This window comes from Medicago truncatula, chromosome 5 (assembly GCF_003473485.1).
Source record: "Medicago truncatula cultivar Jemalong A17 chromosome 5, MtrunA17r5.0-ANR, whole genome shotgun sequence".
NCBI classification, from domain to species: Eukaryota; Viridiplantae; Streptophyta; class Magnoliopsida; order Fabales; family Fabaceae; genus Medicago; species Medicago truncatula.
In genome coordinates, this window is record NC_053046.1 from 10,146,771 (window position 1) to 10,164,185 (window position 17,415).

At 31.5% G+C, this 17,415-nt stretch overlaps 2 protein-coding genes across 2 annotated transcripts; both read right to left on the reverse strand.

Moving 5' to 3' along the window:
• Nucleotides 1-1,362: 1,362 nt before the first annotated feature.
• Nucleotides 1,363-5,327, reverse strand: LOC11416527 (probable L-type lectin-domain containing receptor kinase S.5). The gene is made up of 2 exons (XM_003612391.4): nucleotides 3,803-5,327; nucleotides 1,363-2,323 (listed from the first exon to the last, which is right to left on the reverse strand). Exons 1-2 carry the CDS (start codon nucleotides 5,073-5,075, stop codon nucleotides 1,500-1,502), a joined length of 2,097 nt encoding a protein of 698 aa, XP_003612439.2. The 5' UTR covers nucleotides 5,076-5,327; the 3' UTR covers nucleotides 1,363-1,499.
• Nucleotides 5,328-11,994: 6,667 nt separating this feature from the next.
• On the reverse strand, nucleotides 11,995-15,069 carry LOC11410608 (2-oxoglutarate-dependent dioxygenase DAO). Its single transcript, XM_003612394.4, has 3 exons — nucleotides 14,661-15,069; nucleotides 13,819-14,134; nucleotides 11,995-12,495 (listed from the first exon to the last, which is right to left on the reverse strand). The coding sequence occupies exons 1-3, from the start codon at nucleotides 14,993-14,995 to the stop codon at nucleotides 12,232-12,234; spliced, it is 915 nt and encodes a 304-aa protein (XP_003612442.1). The 5' UTR covers nucleotides 14,996-15,069; the 3' UTR covers nucleotides 11,995-12,231.
• Nucleotides 15,070-17,415: the final 2,346 nt, after the last annotated feature.

Genomic DNA, 17,415 nt, shown 5'->3' on the forward strand with positions numbered 1-17,415 from the left:
ATTTCAGAAATGCTGTTTTGTTTTACTTTTTTTCTTTTAATTTTTCCTTACTTTTCAGACAAACATCAAAGGTGAAGGATTCTATGATTCAGTCTATCTGAAAATGTATAAATACATTTACTTTAATAAGTAAATTCAATAATTTTAAAGTCAAAGACTATAAATTTTAACTTTAAATTAAAATTAATTTTAGATACAAAAGCAATTGTATACCCTACGTTTAACTAGGCATGACAATGGGGCGGGGTGGGGACGAGTTTTACCTCCCCGTTTTCATACCCGATTCTCATATACTTACCCGTTACTCTACCTATATATCCAACAGGGATGAGAAATTGAATCTCATCCCCGTCTCCGACGGGTTTGGGTATCCCCGCCTCATCCTCGTCCCCGCATTGAATATTTTTTTAATAAAAAATAGAAGTTTTTTTTGCATCCCCAAGACCAATGTTGTAATACGTTATCCAACAATAAGCTCACTTTCACATTTGTTAGACAAAATGATTTAGTTGATCTTTTAAATATCAATGGTAGTTTTTATTAACATGACAATACAAAAAATAATTTTTTACATTTGGGACGGGTTTGGGTATGGGTTCGGGGTGGGTACCTATATACCCGTCCCATACCCGTGTTTTGAGATCGGGGAAAACCCATACCCATACCCAAACCCAGTCAAAACGGGGAAAACCCGTCAAATTGGATTTGGTTCGGGCGGATAACCACGGGTATGGATTTTGTTGTCATGCCTACGTTTAACAATGAAAAAACCAATTGTTTGAAATAAATACTTGTTTTGCATTTTGGAAAATAATAAAAATTACAATAATTGTTTTCATTATGAGTTGTGTTATTTGAAGGATTTGTAATTGCTCTTTGAGCTCGAAGGTTTTTCTAGCCTTTAACTAAGGACTAAGACATCATTCCCTCACCCCAAATTTTTTATCAGCAAAAATATATATATTTTCAGGCCAATAACTTAGTTGTCGGCTCTTAATATTTTTTTGATTTCTACAGTTCAGAGTCTATTATGTTAATAAATCAATTAGCAGGTATGTTGAGTAAGTTATGCTCTTGTGTGAGTGTGACTCAATCACAAAATTCAATCATCCTCATAAGATTCTTTTCTAGAGAAATAAGAAACATAGCCACATAACTGCAAGGCTGAGTAAATAAAGCCGTTCTCTTTATGATATTTATTTATCACGAGACACAATTTTGTGAATGTTTGAATCAATCTCAATGGAACTAAAAGCTGGTTTATTTTGTAAGCCACATTCTTTCGTTTCCCTCCTAATCTATACATTGATGCACACTGATTCCATTCCTTTCCAATTAAAAAAAGTAGAAGAAAAAAGAATCTACAGTTAAAAATCAAGTGAAATAAAAATATAAAAGTAAAATAAAAATGAAAAGTCTGAACAAATTTTCTTCCTGTTTCTCAACATACACACAGAAAATACAAAAAAAAAAAAAAAAAAAAAAGATTAGTCTCAGTCTTAGACCAAAGAACTGTTATCTGAGAATCCAACATGCATAGAAGATTGTGAGTTACTAGTATTGATTGGTGTGTACTCACTAGTATTTGTTGTTGTAAAATCAGTACTTGCAAGACTAGCTAAATCCACAGCTGGCCACATAAAAGAAGGTTTAAAAGGTGGAACATGAGGCACATTAACAGACCCAGATAAAATCTGAACAATCATTTGCAAATTTGGTCTTTCACTAGCAATAGGATGAGAACAAGCCAATCCCAATTTCAATACCCTCTCTACCTCTTCAACATCATACTCATTCCCAACACTTTGATCAACTGCTTCTAAAATCCTTCCTTCACGATGTAAATACCAAACCCAATCAACCAAAAATTGGTACCCTTCAATTTTAGTCCAAGGTCTTTGACCACAAACTGTTTCAAGAAACACAGCACCAAGTCCATATACATCTGATTCTCTTGAAGCTTTTCCTGTGTGGAAACATTCCGGTGCTATGTATCCCATTGTACCTTGTACTCCTTCTAATTCTGCATACGATGTTTTTTCATTCTCTAGTGCACGTGCTAAGCCGAAATCACCTAAACGTGCATTGAAATCAACGTCTAGCATTATGTTGCTTGCTTTCAGGTCTCTGTGGACTACAGTTTGATCGTACTCGTTGTGTAGGTAATTCAATGCAGAAGCGACTCCTGAGAGGATTTTATACCTTAGATTCCAACTTAGTGGGGTTGTGCTTGTTCCTTCCTCGCAAAATATGTGGTTGTCTAAGCTTCCGTTAGGCATGTAGTCGTATACTAAGAGCAATACTCCATTTTTGTGGCACCATCCTGCATATTATTTCCAAATTAGTTTCTGATAAAAACCAAGTGTACCATTTCAATCCTGAGAAAAAGTCATAATCAATCATGAGAATGATAAAATGAAGACATGTTAGTCCTTAATTTAATGCAATAGTTTTATCATTCAAAAGAGACTAATGTCATTCTTAAAGGACTAAAATGGCACATAGTTTTGTCAAATGACTAGTTTGAATTTTCACTCAGACCAACATATTTAAACCAACAATTTTTTGGTGTAAATTGGATTTCCTTCGCGTTCCTTGTTGAACTTAAATAGATGGCAAACTCTCTCTCAGTATTTAAACGAACATTTAATTCAATGACAATAATATTATCAATTATCGACTTATATTCAAACATTGAATTTAGGTACTGAGTCAATACGAGTAAGAACATTGAATTTTTATACACCAAAGTACGAATTTGGATATATAGGACACATCCATCGTTATCTCTTTGATGACAACTCAAAGTTGACAACATGGTTAGTCTTTACTTCACCATACCAAGCCAAAGTCATCGTATATATTATTTATGAACTCTTTTGTTAGACTAGTTGGCAATGCTTAAAAGTTACGAAAAGCTGAATTGGTATGCATTATTATTGTTGTTGTTATTAATTAATATATTATTATGATTATTGATGATAATAACTCGTGCCTTTCATCTTATCTTACTATATATATATATATATATAAAAAAAAAAAAAAAAGACTCGTGGAAACACTGGCCGGCTGATGGGGGGTTATGTTTACCACTAGGGCCTTAATTAACTACAAGATGATACTCAATTAAGTTTTTTCTACTCTAAAATCTATTAATTTTGTTTGGATGAATTTTTTATTTTGACTAATTAATAAGTTGACAATGTTACGTTGGAAATTTAGATTGAAAAGGATATTATGCTTGTAATTTCCATTTTCTTCATCCTTTTTTTTCCATAAATTTTCAGCGTTTGAGGATTGATTGATGAAGGAAGGTTCAATGAAATGAAGCTTAAGCTAAGCATTGACCATACGGACAAAAAGCAGAAAAAGCTCTCTATATTATTTATTGGGATAGCAATTAATATTGACCATATATATACGGTCATAAGAATCAAATGTCACTTTCAATCCAAAACTAAACCATAGGTCAAAACAAATGTACAGCTAATCAAGGTATAGTACTTAGCTAGATCACAACAATGCATGTTTTATTTTAGATTAAAAAAACATCACAGAAATGCCTTTTCTCTTTTAAAAGACCAGATACACCACCAACCTTCACCAATAATAGCTGGTCAAAAGTGTCAATAATTCAATTATCAATCAACAATAACGGTAACACAGACAGAATGGCATTGGTATGAAACATTCCTAAACAATTATATGATCTGGACATATCTACTATTAGATCTAATTAACTTCTAAGCTAACTTAGAGAATTTAATGAAAATTAATTAAGAAAAAGAAAAATGAAACTGACCTTGTAACTTAACAAGATGTTTATGACGAAGACGATTGATAATAGTAAGTTCAGCCAAGAAATCATCAGTACTTTTCATCTTATCTCTAGAAAACATCTTAACAGCAACTTCTAATTTCTCCTTAGGTAAAGTTCCTCTATAAACAACACCATATCCACCTTGTCCAAGTTTATGCTTTTCATCAAAATTATTTGTAGCTTTCTTCAATTCTTGAAAACTAAACTCTCTTGGTGTACCTGGTAAACTCTTCAATGTACCCATTATTTGAGAAGTTGAACCATGTTCATCACTCTTCTTCTTCTTACATAAATAATAATACCAAAATCCACCACCAGCTAAAATCAAAACCAATACTGGAATCCCAACACCTAAACCAATACTCAAATTTTTTTCATTTTTATTATTATCAAACACTTCCATTGAAATATTCCATCTAAGTACACAGTTTAACTCAACAGTGATACCCGTTGAAGCAGAAAATCCAAAATAAGAATTTTGACTCACCACTTGTCTTAGATCAAGAACAGAACTTATAATCGGTTTAGCCGGTTTTTTCACTATAGGTAAATCTTGTGAAGGTTGTTCCGCCATGTAGATACTAAGATTTTTCCGGTCACCGTCGTATTCAACCCATAAAACATGGAATCTAGTTCCGATCGGAGAGAGTTCCAAATCAAGAGGAACACTAACGTTGGAACGGACGCTATTTATGTCAAGTCCTATGTGGTTTTTGTCATCATCAAAGTCTTGTTTAACCGTGTCAAGTTCAACAGCGACAAAACGGTTGTTGACGTTTCCGTCTGTGGTGGCGTTTGTTAACCCTAGGTAACCACCGGAGCTGTTGAGAGGAATGGAGAGAGAAGGTGCGATGATGAAAGCGATACCTTCGCCAGGAGTACCGTTGTTGTAGCGATAGATGTTGATGAGAAATGAAGTATTGAAGGAGACAAGTTTTCCGGTGGAGGAAGAGCCATCCCAGAGTTTAAAGGGTTCTTTGTAAAAGACTCTGCCGGAGTTGTTGAAAAGGGGAACGATGTTTGAACTTCCAGCGCTGTCCGGGGTGACCTGAAGGGCGTTGAAATGGATGGTTGCGGTGGATAAAGTTTGAAAATAGTGTTCATTGGTGGCGTTGAAGAATCCAAAAGAGTGAGTTTCTTTTTTGAGGTTTTGAGCTTGGGAGGTTGCTGCCGGGAAGAGGAGAAGAATGCCGATGAGGGCGGTGAGGTAAGCCATGTCGGACTTGTGCCGGCGGCGACACTGAATGGAAAGCATTGTTGTTTGAAATGAATGGTGGTGTTGTTGATTATGGATACTTATTATAATGGTTAGTTGCTCTTTTGATAATTTTCTTTGTTTAAGGAAAAGCAGGTTTTGAAGGTGATTTTAATAAGGTGCAATTGGGTTTGTGTTGGTTTTGTTTTCTACGAAGTTTCCATGTTTGAAATTGTTGTTTTTGTCTAGGTAAGAATATTATTTTAAGAGGATAATACAGGTTGACATGTGCAGGGAATGGACATTTTAAAAAACAAAATCAAATGTGGTAAATGATCTACAGCTGAGTAATAACGTCCCTTTAGGAAGTGTTTTGGGTCGTAGAAGAAAAAATAACTTATGATAATGTGCAACTCCCGTATTCACATTTAAATACTTTATCAGTGGAATAACTATATATTTAAAATCTTGACTAAAAAATAAGTTAATATGAGACAGAGGGGTATTTATCTATGAGGTTGCAAAATTTAGCACAAATAGTTAATAGGTTCCATTTAAATAGAGCGGTTAGTCCTGACCAAAAAATAAATAAAAATAGAGCGCTTAGTTCTTGAATTTGGTATCTAGCAGGAGAACACATTAGTAGACAGAAAAGGGTAGGGGGTGTAACAATTCTGTTTTTAGCAAAAAAGATAATATTCAAATTGATTGAATTTATATCAGTTCGGTTTGCCTCCATTTTCAATTATTTAGGTGCGAAACTAAGGATAAAACTTAGATACAATTTTTTATATGTTTTTTGTATGGTTCTTAATTAAAAATATATCTTTTTTGGATATAATAAATCGTGGTGAATTTAGTTAAGAACCATACAAAAAACACATAAGGAATTGTATCTAAGTTTTTTCCTGAAAATAAAGCAAAGTAAATTGAAGATATTCAATTCGGGTTGGAGTTGATTGATTTGCTTGAAAGTGCAATTAAAAATAGTATTTTTTTTAAATACTAAAAGTAAAATATGAATATCTATTTGAAGTTTGAACGCATATAAAGATATAAAAATGTTTTTATCTTGTTTGTTAGTGGTTATTTCGTAAAATTTTAAGATGAAATAACATAATTAAAGACGAAAAATGTGAACACCTGGTTGAACAACTTAAATTATTTTTGACAATTATACATTACTTAAATATTAAAATTTTAGTCAGTAAGGATAAACTTGTCATTTGTTATATTTAGTTATTTCTTTCTACTCATTCAAGTAAGCAAAGAGAAGCTTTAGTTTTTTCTTTCTTTTACATATATTTCTTTCGGGGATATTGTTAGTAATATGGTGACTCTGGGCTAAGTCAAAGTGGACTAATTAGTATGTTTAATAAACCTATTGGTTCGGTTCATTAGTTTGATGAATTTCAAAATTGAAAATCGATAAGCGAACCAATCCATTGGTTACGTTTAAAATTGGTAAGATTTTTTATTCAAACAAAAAGAATAGGGTAATTTTAGGTTTGGTTTGTTGGGATCATTGATTTTGTCTGAATCACTTTCATTCTTAAGAAAGGGAAGACACATCTAAAATTAAATTGGCCTATATTATATCTAAAATAGCTTAATTACAAATTTAGTCCCCTACTTTACGCCACTCACATAACTAATCTTCCCGTTTCAAAATTATCCATTTAGTCCTCTATTTTAGACTCGAATTTGATAATTTGACAATTTTTAATGATGGATAAAGTGGAACAATCAAGTGTATTAATGAAGGACACATCATTAATTACAAAATAATAAATAAAAAACAATTAAAAAAATGAAACATGCATCAAGTTGAGAAAACATTGTAGCAAATCCATAATCATAAATGAGATTGTATCTCTTACACTAAGATAAGATGGTAAAAGTCTTTTCCATCTTAACCAGAGATCATCGGTTCGAATCTTAACTTGATGCGGTGATGTTAAATCTCTTGAGGAAGAGTTTTGTCGCTCATTATCAGCCTACCCATCTGTTCATGATTCACACTGATGTCACCATCTCCAGGTTGAAGGATCAGCTGGATCAAATCAACCGCCAACTCAACCACAAAGACACGCGGAGGGTGGACGATGTTGAGTATCGACATCCATCAACCGACTCAGCCAGGAGTGTGTGGTTCAGCCGGATGAAGCTCATGAACGATGACGACGTGAGAACTATGTTATCGATCTTTTGATAGTACAGTACTGGAGGATCGATCGAGTTGGACACTTTGTTGGTAAGATCTGTTGAACAAATCCATAAAAGTTTGATCCGGCCCAGGAACTACGAAGAGATCATGGCACTGCTGGACACACCAGACGAAGACATTAGTTTAGCTGATTCATGATCTGTTGTATTTTATTTTATTACGTGTTTTATATTGTTTTTATTACGTATTTTATGTTGTTGAACTATGTTGTTGAATTCAATATAGATCTATGGTCAGTTTTATGTTGTTTGATTTTTTTTTTCTCTTCTTAGCCCAAATTTATTTTTGTCGGCACCGAAGGAACACATTGAAGAAATACAAAGAGAAAAGTTTTCTAAAGATCTTTATCATGCTATCAAAAATCTCTCTTTGAACTTTACGATAAAGATGTTAATTTTAAAAAATAAATAGATAGAAAATATAGATCTTGATCATGTCGTCAAATATATCAAGATATATATGGTGCAAGTTAGGTTCAAACTATATAATCCGACCCAGTTCAGTACATATTTTTTGTGTGGTCCACATTGCACCGACAGTTTCTGAGGTCCGTACGCACATAAACTTCTATAAATAAGTGTGCTTGGTTCATTTGTTGTAAGAACACAATAAAAACATTGAAAAATCTTCCTTCCAAAAGATATGAACATCAAGAGGTTGTTATGAGCTCGATCTTTGCTACCTTGGTGATATAAGTATCTCAGTTGGCAAGGCAGCATGATCTAACTCAAAACGATCCTCTTGAAACACTTTGCATTTCATCATTATGTTGCAGATCTAATTCCGAATAGGTTCTTATGAACTTGATCCAATTGACCTGCCGGTCGAAATATGTCAGTTGACAGGCTAGCAGGATCAAGTGCAAAATCACCTCTTCGAACACCTTTCAAGAAGATTCATCACTTCTATTATTTTTCTTGTTTTTATTTGCAAGAGAAGGTGAAGTTTGACATCAAATTTATGATTATTCTCAATATGGTTCTACTTGTTTTTCTCCCTTTTGCAGGACCCCTCTTATCTTTAAAAAAAAAAATACTTCTAACTTGTGTTTACAAGATGACAAACAAATATGCAGTCTCCATGCTCTAGTAACACATTTATCAATTACCCTACTTTTTTTTTTGACAAGATCAATTACCCTACTTATAATAACTTTATTCATATATTGTGTATTTGGAATATTTTGTTGAATGAAATACTTTGATTTTGCTTTGGTAAAAAACAACACTTTTATTATTTCTTTTCTCTGCTTAGGAATCGGAGAAAAGTAGTAGATACCTTTCAAACAAAAGACCCCTTCAATAATAAAATGACAACCCCTGTGCCAACGTTGATGTGTTTTATTTGCGTGTCGACTTTAAACTTTTAGCATATGGCTTATACGTATGTTCCCTAATCATGATAAGCTTTGAAATTTATTTTATTTTCTTAAACCCAACTTGACAATAGTTTATTTGGCTTTATATTTGCTTTTGCTGCGCAATTTGATAATATATGGATTTATAATATAGCTTTTGTCATTCTCTTGCATGGTTATTTCCTCCTGCTTTTGTTTTAATTATTAGCATAAAAAGAACATTTTAGACTGGAAAAAGAGAATATTGTTGAAAGAAAATCAAAAGTGGGATACTTGCATTTAAGAGAACATTGCCTAACTGTCTTTTGGTAAAACCAGAAGAGTTTCACTCAATCCAACCTCAATTATTAATTATTACATTTTCCTTCCAATTTTTAATATATATTATTAATAAATATAAAATTGATTTGAATATTCTGTTTTTTTTTAGAGGAAGTTTTTATTTCTGATTTATTTATAATTAATTTTAATTAATGTTAAAAATAAACTATCCGATGGGTTGTATTATAATTTAAGGTGGTCTATTAAATTAAAAAAAATAAGTTTGTACCAAAAAAAAAATTAAAAAAATAAGTGAATGAATTGTGATTTATCCCTATCATCAAATGAGTGGACTCAATCCGATCTATTAACTAACCGTTTCTTTTTAATTAAGTAAATAATCCCTATAAATATACATAATTTCATTTTTAATCCCCAAAAATGAATTATTAGTTTGAAATGAGACAAAAAGAGTTAGTAAAGGAAACCCATGACCAGTTGAATGAATTAATTTAAAAATACATTTTAAATTTCTTTATGTTTAATTAATGAATAAAACTTGGCCTCCTCGTTATCTTCGTATATACTGCTGAAACATCAAATATCAAAACATGACCTGTTTTTGGTTGAAGTTAAAATATGACTATATAATAAAGAAAACATGACCTCCTTGCTATATATCTTACTAGTAAGTCTTTAAATAAAGAGACCGAAGCACTTGTAGTAATCACTTCAGCTTATATAATATTTCAGTCCACTTCTGTACGGTCCATACATTACCTATTAGATACTTCATATATATAATATATTTCATATGATAGTTTTCTTTCTAAACCTTTCATGTTGTCTAATTAAATCTAGATAAGTTCTCTACATATTTTACCTTAAATAGTAAAAACATCTATCTATGTTCCCATTTTCCCTTCAAACAGCAGACGGGGTTCAATATTATGGATTTTACTTTAAGAGCACTATAATGTTTTTGGTGTAAAATTTAACAAAAGTAGGAGGAAATAACCATAATGTTTATGGGTTCAATATTATGGATTTTACTTTAAGAGCACTATAATGGATACAAAATTGTTCCCAGTATCTTCCTATTTCTAGGTTTAAAAAGTTGTGGGCAAGCTATACACATACAAATTAAAAAAATAATCATTTGTACACCGTTCACAGAATCTGATCACAACGATGAGAGGTCTATTACGACAAATATTTGACTTAAACATGTTCCCCTCAAAGTTACTCTCTTCGCGTGGTGCCTCTTTCGTAACTGTCTCCCAACTAAGGATAATCTTCTTACATGGGGTATCATTCCAGAAGAAACAACCATTTGTGTTGGCTGTTGCGGTGTACAGGAATCAGCGGATCATCTTTTCATCACTTGTAGTCATTTCGGTCAGCTTTGAATGCATATTCGGAGTTGGCTTGGTCTCTCTTCGGTCGATACATATTGTGCTCAGGATCACTTTCACCAATTTGCTCGCTTAGGAGGGTTTCCTCGCCAATCTCATCCAATCCTGAAACTCATTTGGCTCTCTTGTGCTTTGACGATTTGGAAGGAAAGAAACAACCAGATTTTCAACAACAATGTCTTACCTTTACATCAATTGCTCGACCAAGTTAAGTTACTTTCTTTTAATTGGCTCAGGCGTAAAACGATTAATTTCGCCTACACTTACCATGAGTGGTGGCGACATCCTTTATTTTGTATGGGTATCTTTATGTAATTTTTCTATTATTTTGAGCGGCAGCCTCCTTTGTTTTGGCTTTGGCTTGTTCAAAACAAAAAATACTCTTGTACACCGTTAACTTAAAAATAAATGTTTGATATTTATAGTAGAGCACATATGACTGATTTTAATTGGTTGTGAGTAACTAACTTATCTCATCTTTTCTAAAGGTAGTCCGAACCTCACCTTATTTTTCTTTATGTATAGTTCACAAAATTGTTTGGAAATGCAATAGAGGAAGACCTTTGTATAAACAAACAATGTGTCAAACAAAACGAACAAGAACAAAGACGTCGGTCAAATAATAATGACAACCAATAATAAAAAAGTCCAAGCAACAACAAACAATAATGTATACAATAAATCAACAATTAAATAAAAATAGTAGAGAAATAAAAACCAAGAATTTTTTTAGTACGGCTCAAATTGATCTACATTTTGGAGAGAAAAACTATCCAATCTACTATCAAAAAGTCTTTACAAAGAGATACAAAAAGTTAGAAGAAATTAGTTTCAATAGTTCTCCAAGATAAAACTTCACTTTCTATCCTTTTTCACTATTTTCTCTTAAACAAGAGTTACAAAAATGACCAGGTAATTGTTTTCAATTGCTCTCCAAAAGAAATCCTCAATTTCTCTCATTTCTTCTCTCAACCTACTCATTATAATCACTCCCTAAGATGTTTACAATGTATTTTCCAACTTTATTCATCTAGTCTAGCTAAAACCATGTCGTCACTAACATGCACCAACCTAATTCCACATATCTCAGAATCATCATGCAATTAAGTTTTGACTAGCATAACCAATAGTATAACTATAACATGTATAACCTGCACACTTTGGTACCTCTACCTATTGTCTTTGCATCATACCAAATTTCCATTATCAAATGCCTAATACCAATGTCATAGCCTATTATATAAATATTAGGGTGATGCAAAAACCACTTATTATTCTGATTCCGACTTGTCCGGATCACCATCATCTAGGAGATTAACTTCTGAATGTTGTGATCTTATTGGAGGAAATATGATTTCATGGAGACCGTACTATGACAACATCCTCAAAAGAACTTGCATTGCTCAGGTATTTGCTCCTAGATCTGAGATTGAGAGACTTTCAAGCCACAAAACTTGCAATCAATATGCACTATTGATTGTATCCATTCTGGTCAAGAAGAGCTTCAAAAACCATCTCCATCTCAACCACTAGAGATAGTTAGCTGTTGTAAATTGTTTGAGATATTTTTGAAACTTGCAAAACATCTTGACAATCCCATATTCCTATAGCAATCATGAACAATTATCGAAAATGATTTAACAAATAAATACTTGAAATCTTGAGAACTAATTTTTTTTAAAGCAAATCAACAAATTGTATTGAAAGATACTTAGCGTTTAGAGTTATTAAGATCGGTAGTAAAACTCGTTTTATTTCCACACTGACCAAAGTTGCCATATTCATCTGTCATATATGAGTTATTTAGCACTCAGACACTAGCAAGATAACCATTCCCCTTTAATGACAAAAGTCTTTTTCGATTTAGACACAAATGTTATTTTAACTGGAAAACAAAGAAAGAAAGGGACTTATATAAAAGTTTCTGAAAAGAGGGGCACTAAATTTCCCAAATCACTAGACCAAACGTAATAGCTCAAGGACTTCACCAGCATGTAGATATTTATCACCAGCCTTATTAATAGAAACTCTGAGCGCCCTATACTCTCCATAAGTAAAAGATTGATAAAGACGTGGGTGATCATGGTCCACCAACTCCTTTGGGGCCTCAATATTTCCCTTCCTGGGTCCCAACATAAATGTAGCAATTGAATAACGTGTAGTAGCTTCCTTGCATCGTACATGGTGCTTCACATTGCAAAACCTTCCATTGCTCCATACCTGCATTCATTTCCTTTCACATATTAAGGTCTTGCACTAAGCAAACAACAGTTTGCAAATATCATAAGCCATTTTTTGCTTTTTTTTCAAATTTTATAGCTTAACTAAGTGAAGGTGACTATCACGCATTGAATAATTTAGTTTCAGAACATAGACACTTTTTCCCCCTTTTTTTTTAGTTTCTCATTGATTCCTTTTCTATGTGAATGTTTGTAGTCCATTTTTTGTTTGTGAACATACCACATTGTTTGTGTTTGCGGTATGAATGGTTTTGAGCTAAAAAACTATCCGATCCTAAAATAAAATTATGTGCGGTCTAGTCTAATTCAATTAAATGGGTTTTAATTTAGATAGTTTTTAGGATATCCAAATTACTGTTGTAAAAAACCATTTAATATTTTAAAGACAGAAAAAGGTAGTTTGTTTTATGCAAAATATAACAAATAATATACTAAAAATTAACATTATATAATGACAATGATCAATTATGTTTGAAAAATTAATAAAGCATAAGTATTAATTCCTTAAAAAGAGCATAAGTATTAATATATGTATTCAGTTTAGTTCGTTTTGGTTTTGAAAAATGAATGTGAAATATGATTCAATCGAGCGCTTTTCATAAGTCCAAACACATCCAACAATATTCAATTTTGTGTGGTTTTGGATTTTTTGGATTAGTTTGAATTTGAACATCCCTACTCCATGTGTTGTAATCATGTTTGAGACTTGTTAGGCACTAGACATGGGTATCTTTTTTAGTCAAACTTCAAACTTTGGTTCGCCACTTTATAGGAGTTTGGTCCGTTCCACTAAACCCAATCATGTTGGTTGGAGTTCTCGTTTTATTTATCAAGTAAATAAAAATAGTTTGTCACTAATATTTGTATGAAACTTATTGAAAAAAAAAAAAAAAAAACTATTTTTCACTTTGAATAAAGATAAGACCTGACATCAGATGATAAAGATTGACATTTTTCATCTTGCAAATATGTTTTTGTAAGAATTAGTTAAATCTAATATAAAAATATACTATGGTATTAAAACATATCAATCAAGTCACCCACCATATATACTCACGCATGAAATTGCTTGTTTTCATAAGATTGAATCATACTTAATATAAAATCTCAATTGTCTCTATATAATTGCAGAGGTTAAATGAAGCTCTATATAAAAATCTAATTGTCTCTAACATATTTCCAGTCAATATAATAGTAGAGGATAATGAGATGGTAGAACTAAACATTAGAGACTAGTTAATATTTCCATTTAGATGCAAATTTAGTGAGAAAATTAGTGAATTACTTTGTACTTAATACTTACTCGCCCAATATCTCCAAGATTGGCAAGGAGGGTTCCACGAAATGGTGGGACTGAAACAAATGCGCCAGAGTTGTCCATCACTTCAAGACCACCAACATTTTCATCATCTTGAAGAATTGTTAAGAACCCTGAATCTGTGTGCACTGAAGCTCCAAGGGATCCTATTGATTCTGAAGTGAAGCTATATTTGTTAATTCTGTACTGACAAGGCCAATCCTTGAAATCAGCATCAAATATACCTAGTGATTCAGCAATCTTTTGTCCTATTTTTACCGCCACATCATGTATTGCTTTGCCATATGTCTCCATGATTTGCCTTGTAATCAAAGAAAATCAACCGTTCACACTCTAAGAAAATTGCAAGGATTAAAAGCAAAGATGATATATTTTCATAAATTGAAAATATATTTTTATATTTTATTCATGTCATGGTAAAATTTATTACATTAAAGTTGGTCTCTTTAATATGTATAATATCTTATTTTAGTTCCTCTGAATAAGTCTTGAAATAATTTTTATATAGAGAGACTTCAATATGAACATATTTTGTAGGAACTAAAATAAAATATCATAGATCAAACCAATAAAACGATAAATATGTGTGTATAAAGACTAAAACAAAAACAAATTAAAATTGCAAGGATTAAAAGCAAAGATGGTATATTTTCATAAACTAAAAATATATTTAAACTTATAAAAAAAAAAAACTAAATAGATAAACATAGAGTTCAAATCCTCTCTCCTACGATTGAAAATGATGATTAGTGTATTTGAATTAAATAAAAAAAAATTCCCTTTTCTTCAATCTTTTTTATAAAAAATAAAAATAAACATAAACATACCTCTGGTAAGGTGTAGCATTCAGTTGAGAGCAGAAATCATGCATGGCTTGTGAAGAACCCATATCATAGAGGCCGAAAGATTGTAAGAGAGGGTTAAAAGCACTTGGTGCAAGGTAACCACTTCCAGGAATGGCATCTTTGTTGTTTTTCTTTATATCTATAGGAAGGTCATGAAGAGCTTCAATGACCATTTTCATCTCAGCCATAAGGGACAAAGGAATAGAGTGGTTAATGATTCTGAAACAACCCCATCTTTCACATGCATCTCTTAACTTTTTGCACTCGAGTTGCTCTGAAATTTTCTCAAGATCAATCACTGGAATGATGTCTGCCATCCTTTTTCCTATTGCTTTTTTTTTTTTTTTGTTAGGGGATATAGTTAAGGGAGAAAATATAGACGTTTGAATATATAAATACATATCTGGTCAATTATTCATAATTTTCTTCCTAAAAAACTATTCATAACTTTCTATATTAAGCTATCTTTAGTATAAAAAAATTGTTAAGATATTTAATGTATTGAATAGAATGTAATGAAAATATAACCTAAAATATATATGCTTTTGTAGGAATATGTATATCAATGGTCAACAATATATTCATAACTTTCTTTGTTAAGCTATTTAATGTGGAATATAATGAAATGGAAATATAATATTTTTTGGACTATCCTTCAAAAAAAATATTTATATTTTGGACTAAACACATAAATTAAAGTAGAGTAAAATGGAAAAATGTTCCACATCCAACTTTAAAATTGAAAAGGAATAAAATCAAAGAAAATAATGTTTTATCAATATATATATATATATATATATATATACGAGCAATGCTAGCAACACTCTCTCTAACACTCACTCTCTTATTGATTTAAATAATTGTTGGTCTACACTTTGAAAATGGAACCAACACAAAGTGGTGGGACATACATTGATTTTATCCAATAAAAGAGTGAGTGCTATAGAGTGTTGAAAAATGAGTGTTGCTAGCATTCGCTGCTAATTTACACCCATCTAAAAATACTAAGGTGTAAATTAGCAAGCTACACCCACTTAAAATCATTAAGGTGTAAGTTAGCAACCTACACCTACTTGATTATTTACACTATTTTTTATAAGTTTTATGAAATTTTTTACACCCACCTCAATAATTTACACTCACTTTTATGTTTCAAAGCTTGCAAATGTGTGTTCCTCTTGTTATCCCCAACATGCATTGAAATTAATGGGAACTTTCACGGAAATTCTGCCGGAAAATAGTTATGTCTTTGAATGGAAGGACAATTTTGTAACTAGCTTAAAGACATTGTTTTTCTAATTTTCCGATAGAATTTCCGTGAGAGTTCCATTAGTTCCCATTAATTTCAATGCATGTTGGGAATAAAAAGAGGAACACACATTTGCAAGCGTAAAATATCATGGCTTTTTTTTTTTATGGAAAAACTTTACAGCATTAACATAAGGTTCATAAAAAAAAAAAAAAAAAAAATTATTTAACTAATGTTTTGAATTCCTCTAATAAAAAAGTAATGTTTTGAACTAAAAGACACAAGTGAAAATTGATTTTTCATTAAAAAAATATTGTTGTGTTTATTTAGTTTTTTTTTCAATGTTTACAATTGTTTATTTGAAACATAAAGTGGGTGTAAATTAGTGAGGTATGTGCAAACAATTTGATAAAACTTATAAAAAATAGTGTAAATAATCAAGTGGGTGTAGGTTGTTAACTTACACCTTAATGATTTTAAGTGGTTGTAGTTTGCTAATTTACACCTTAGTATTTTTCGATGGGTGTAAATTAACAGCCCTTATATATAGAACTTTTTGCAATTCTTTTATGAAAAGCTGTTGTTTTTGGTGTTGCTATGTGAATCACAAAGATGAAATGCAACAAAGAGATGGATTGGAGAAGATGATTATGAGAATTGATATAATAAGGACAGGTATATCTGTTTTTAAAAAAGAACTTTTTAATCTCAACCATCTATTTTTAATCTAATAGTTGATAATTATTCCCATCATTCATATATAAGATAGTCATTCTCATAGTACATGTCTTTTATATATATATATATATATATATATTTCATTAAATGAAAACCATAAAGTTGTTTCAATATTATTGAGAGAAAAAATAGTCAATCTACTAATATAACAAAAATGAAGTCTACCATTTTGTCTACTCTTAAGCTCACTTATTTGGTCTTTACTTGCCCAATTTACCCAATAGACTTTTCTAGCCTCCTAACCCCACCCCTCAATTAAAAACATTTACAAAGAGATCAATGGAGGAAATTAAACATATGTGATCCCTGAAGAAGAAAAGAAACTAGAGTGATATCGATGACAAGACAATTTTTAAAGAACCGGACGATCATCCATGAAAAGATTCTTATACTTCCACCCAAATAACATTTTTTAATACGATCAAGCAAAGGTACCAAAGCACAACCAATGAATGTTACCTCTAATATGAAGCTTAACACCCTAATGGATTAAAAGTATCATTATAACCATTCCCTCATATATGAGTTATAATGGATTAAAAGTATCATTATAACCATTTCTTAATATTATTTTTATTATTAAAAGTATCATTATAACCATTTCCTCGTATATGAGTTAGTTAGCACTTGGACACTAGCAATATAACCATTCTCCTTTATTGACAAAAGTTATTTTCCAAAGGATTTAGACACCAATGTTTATTTTAATTAACTGGCAAACAGAGAAAGGGACATCCATAAAAATTTCTA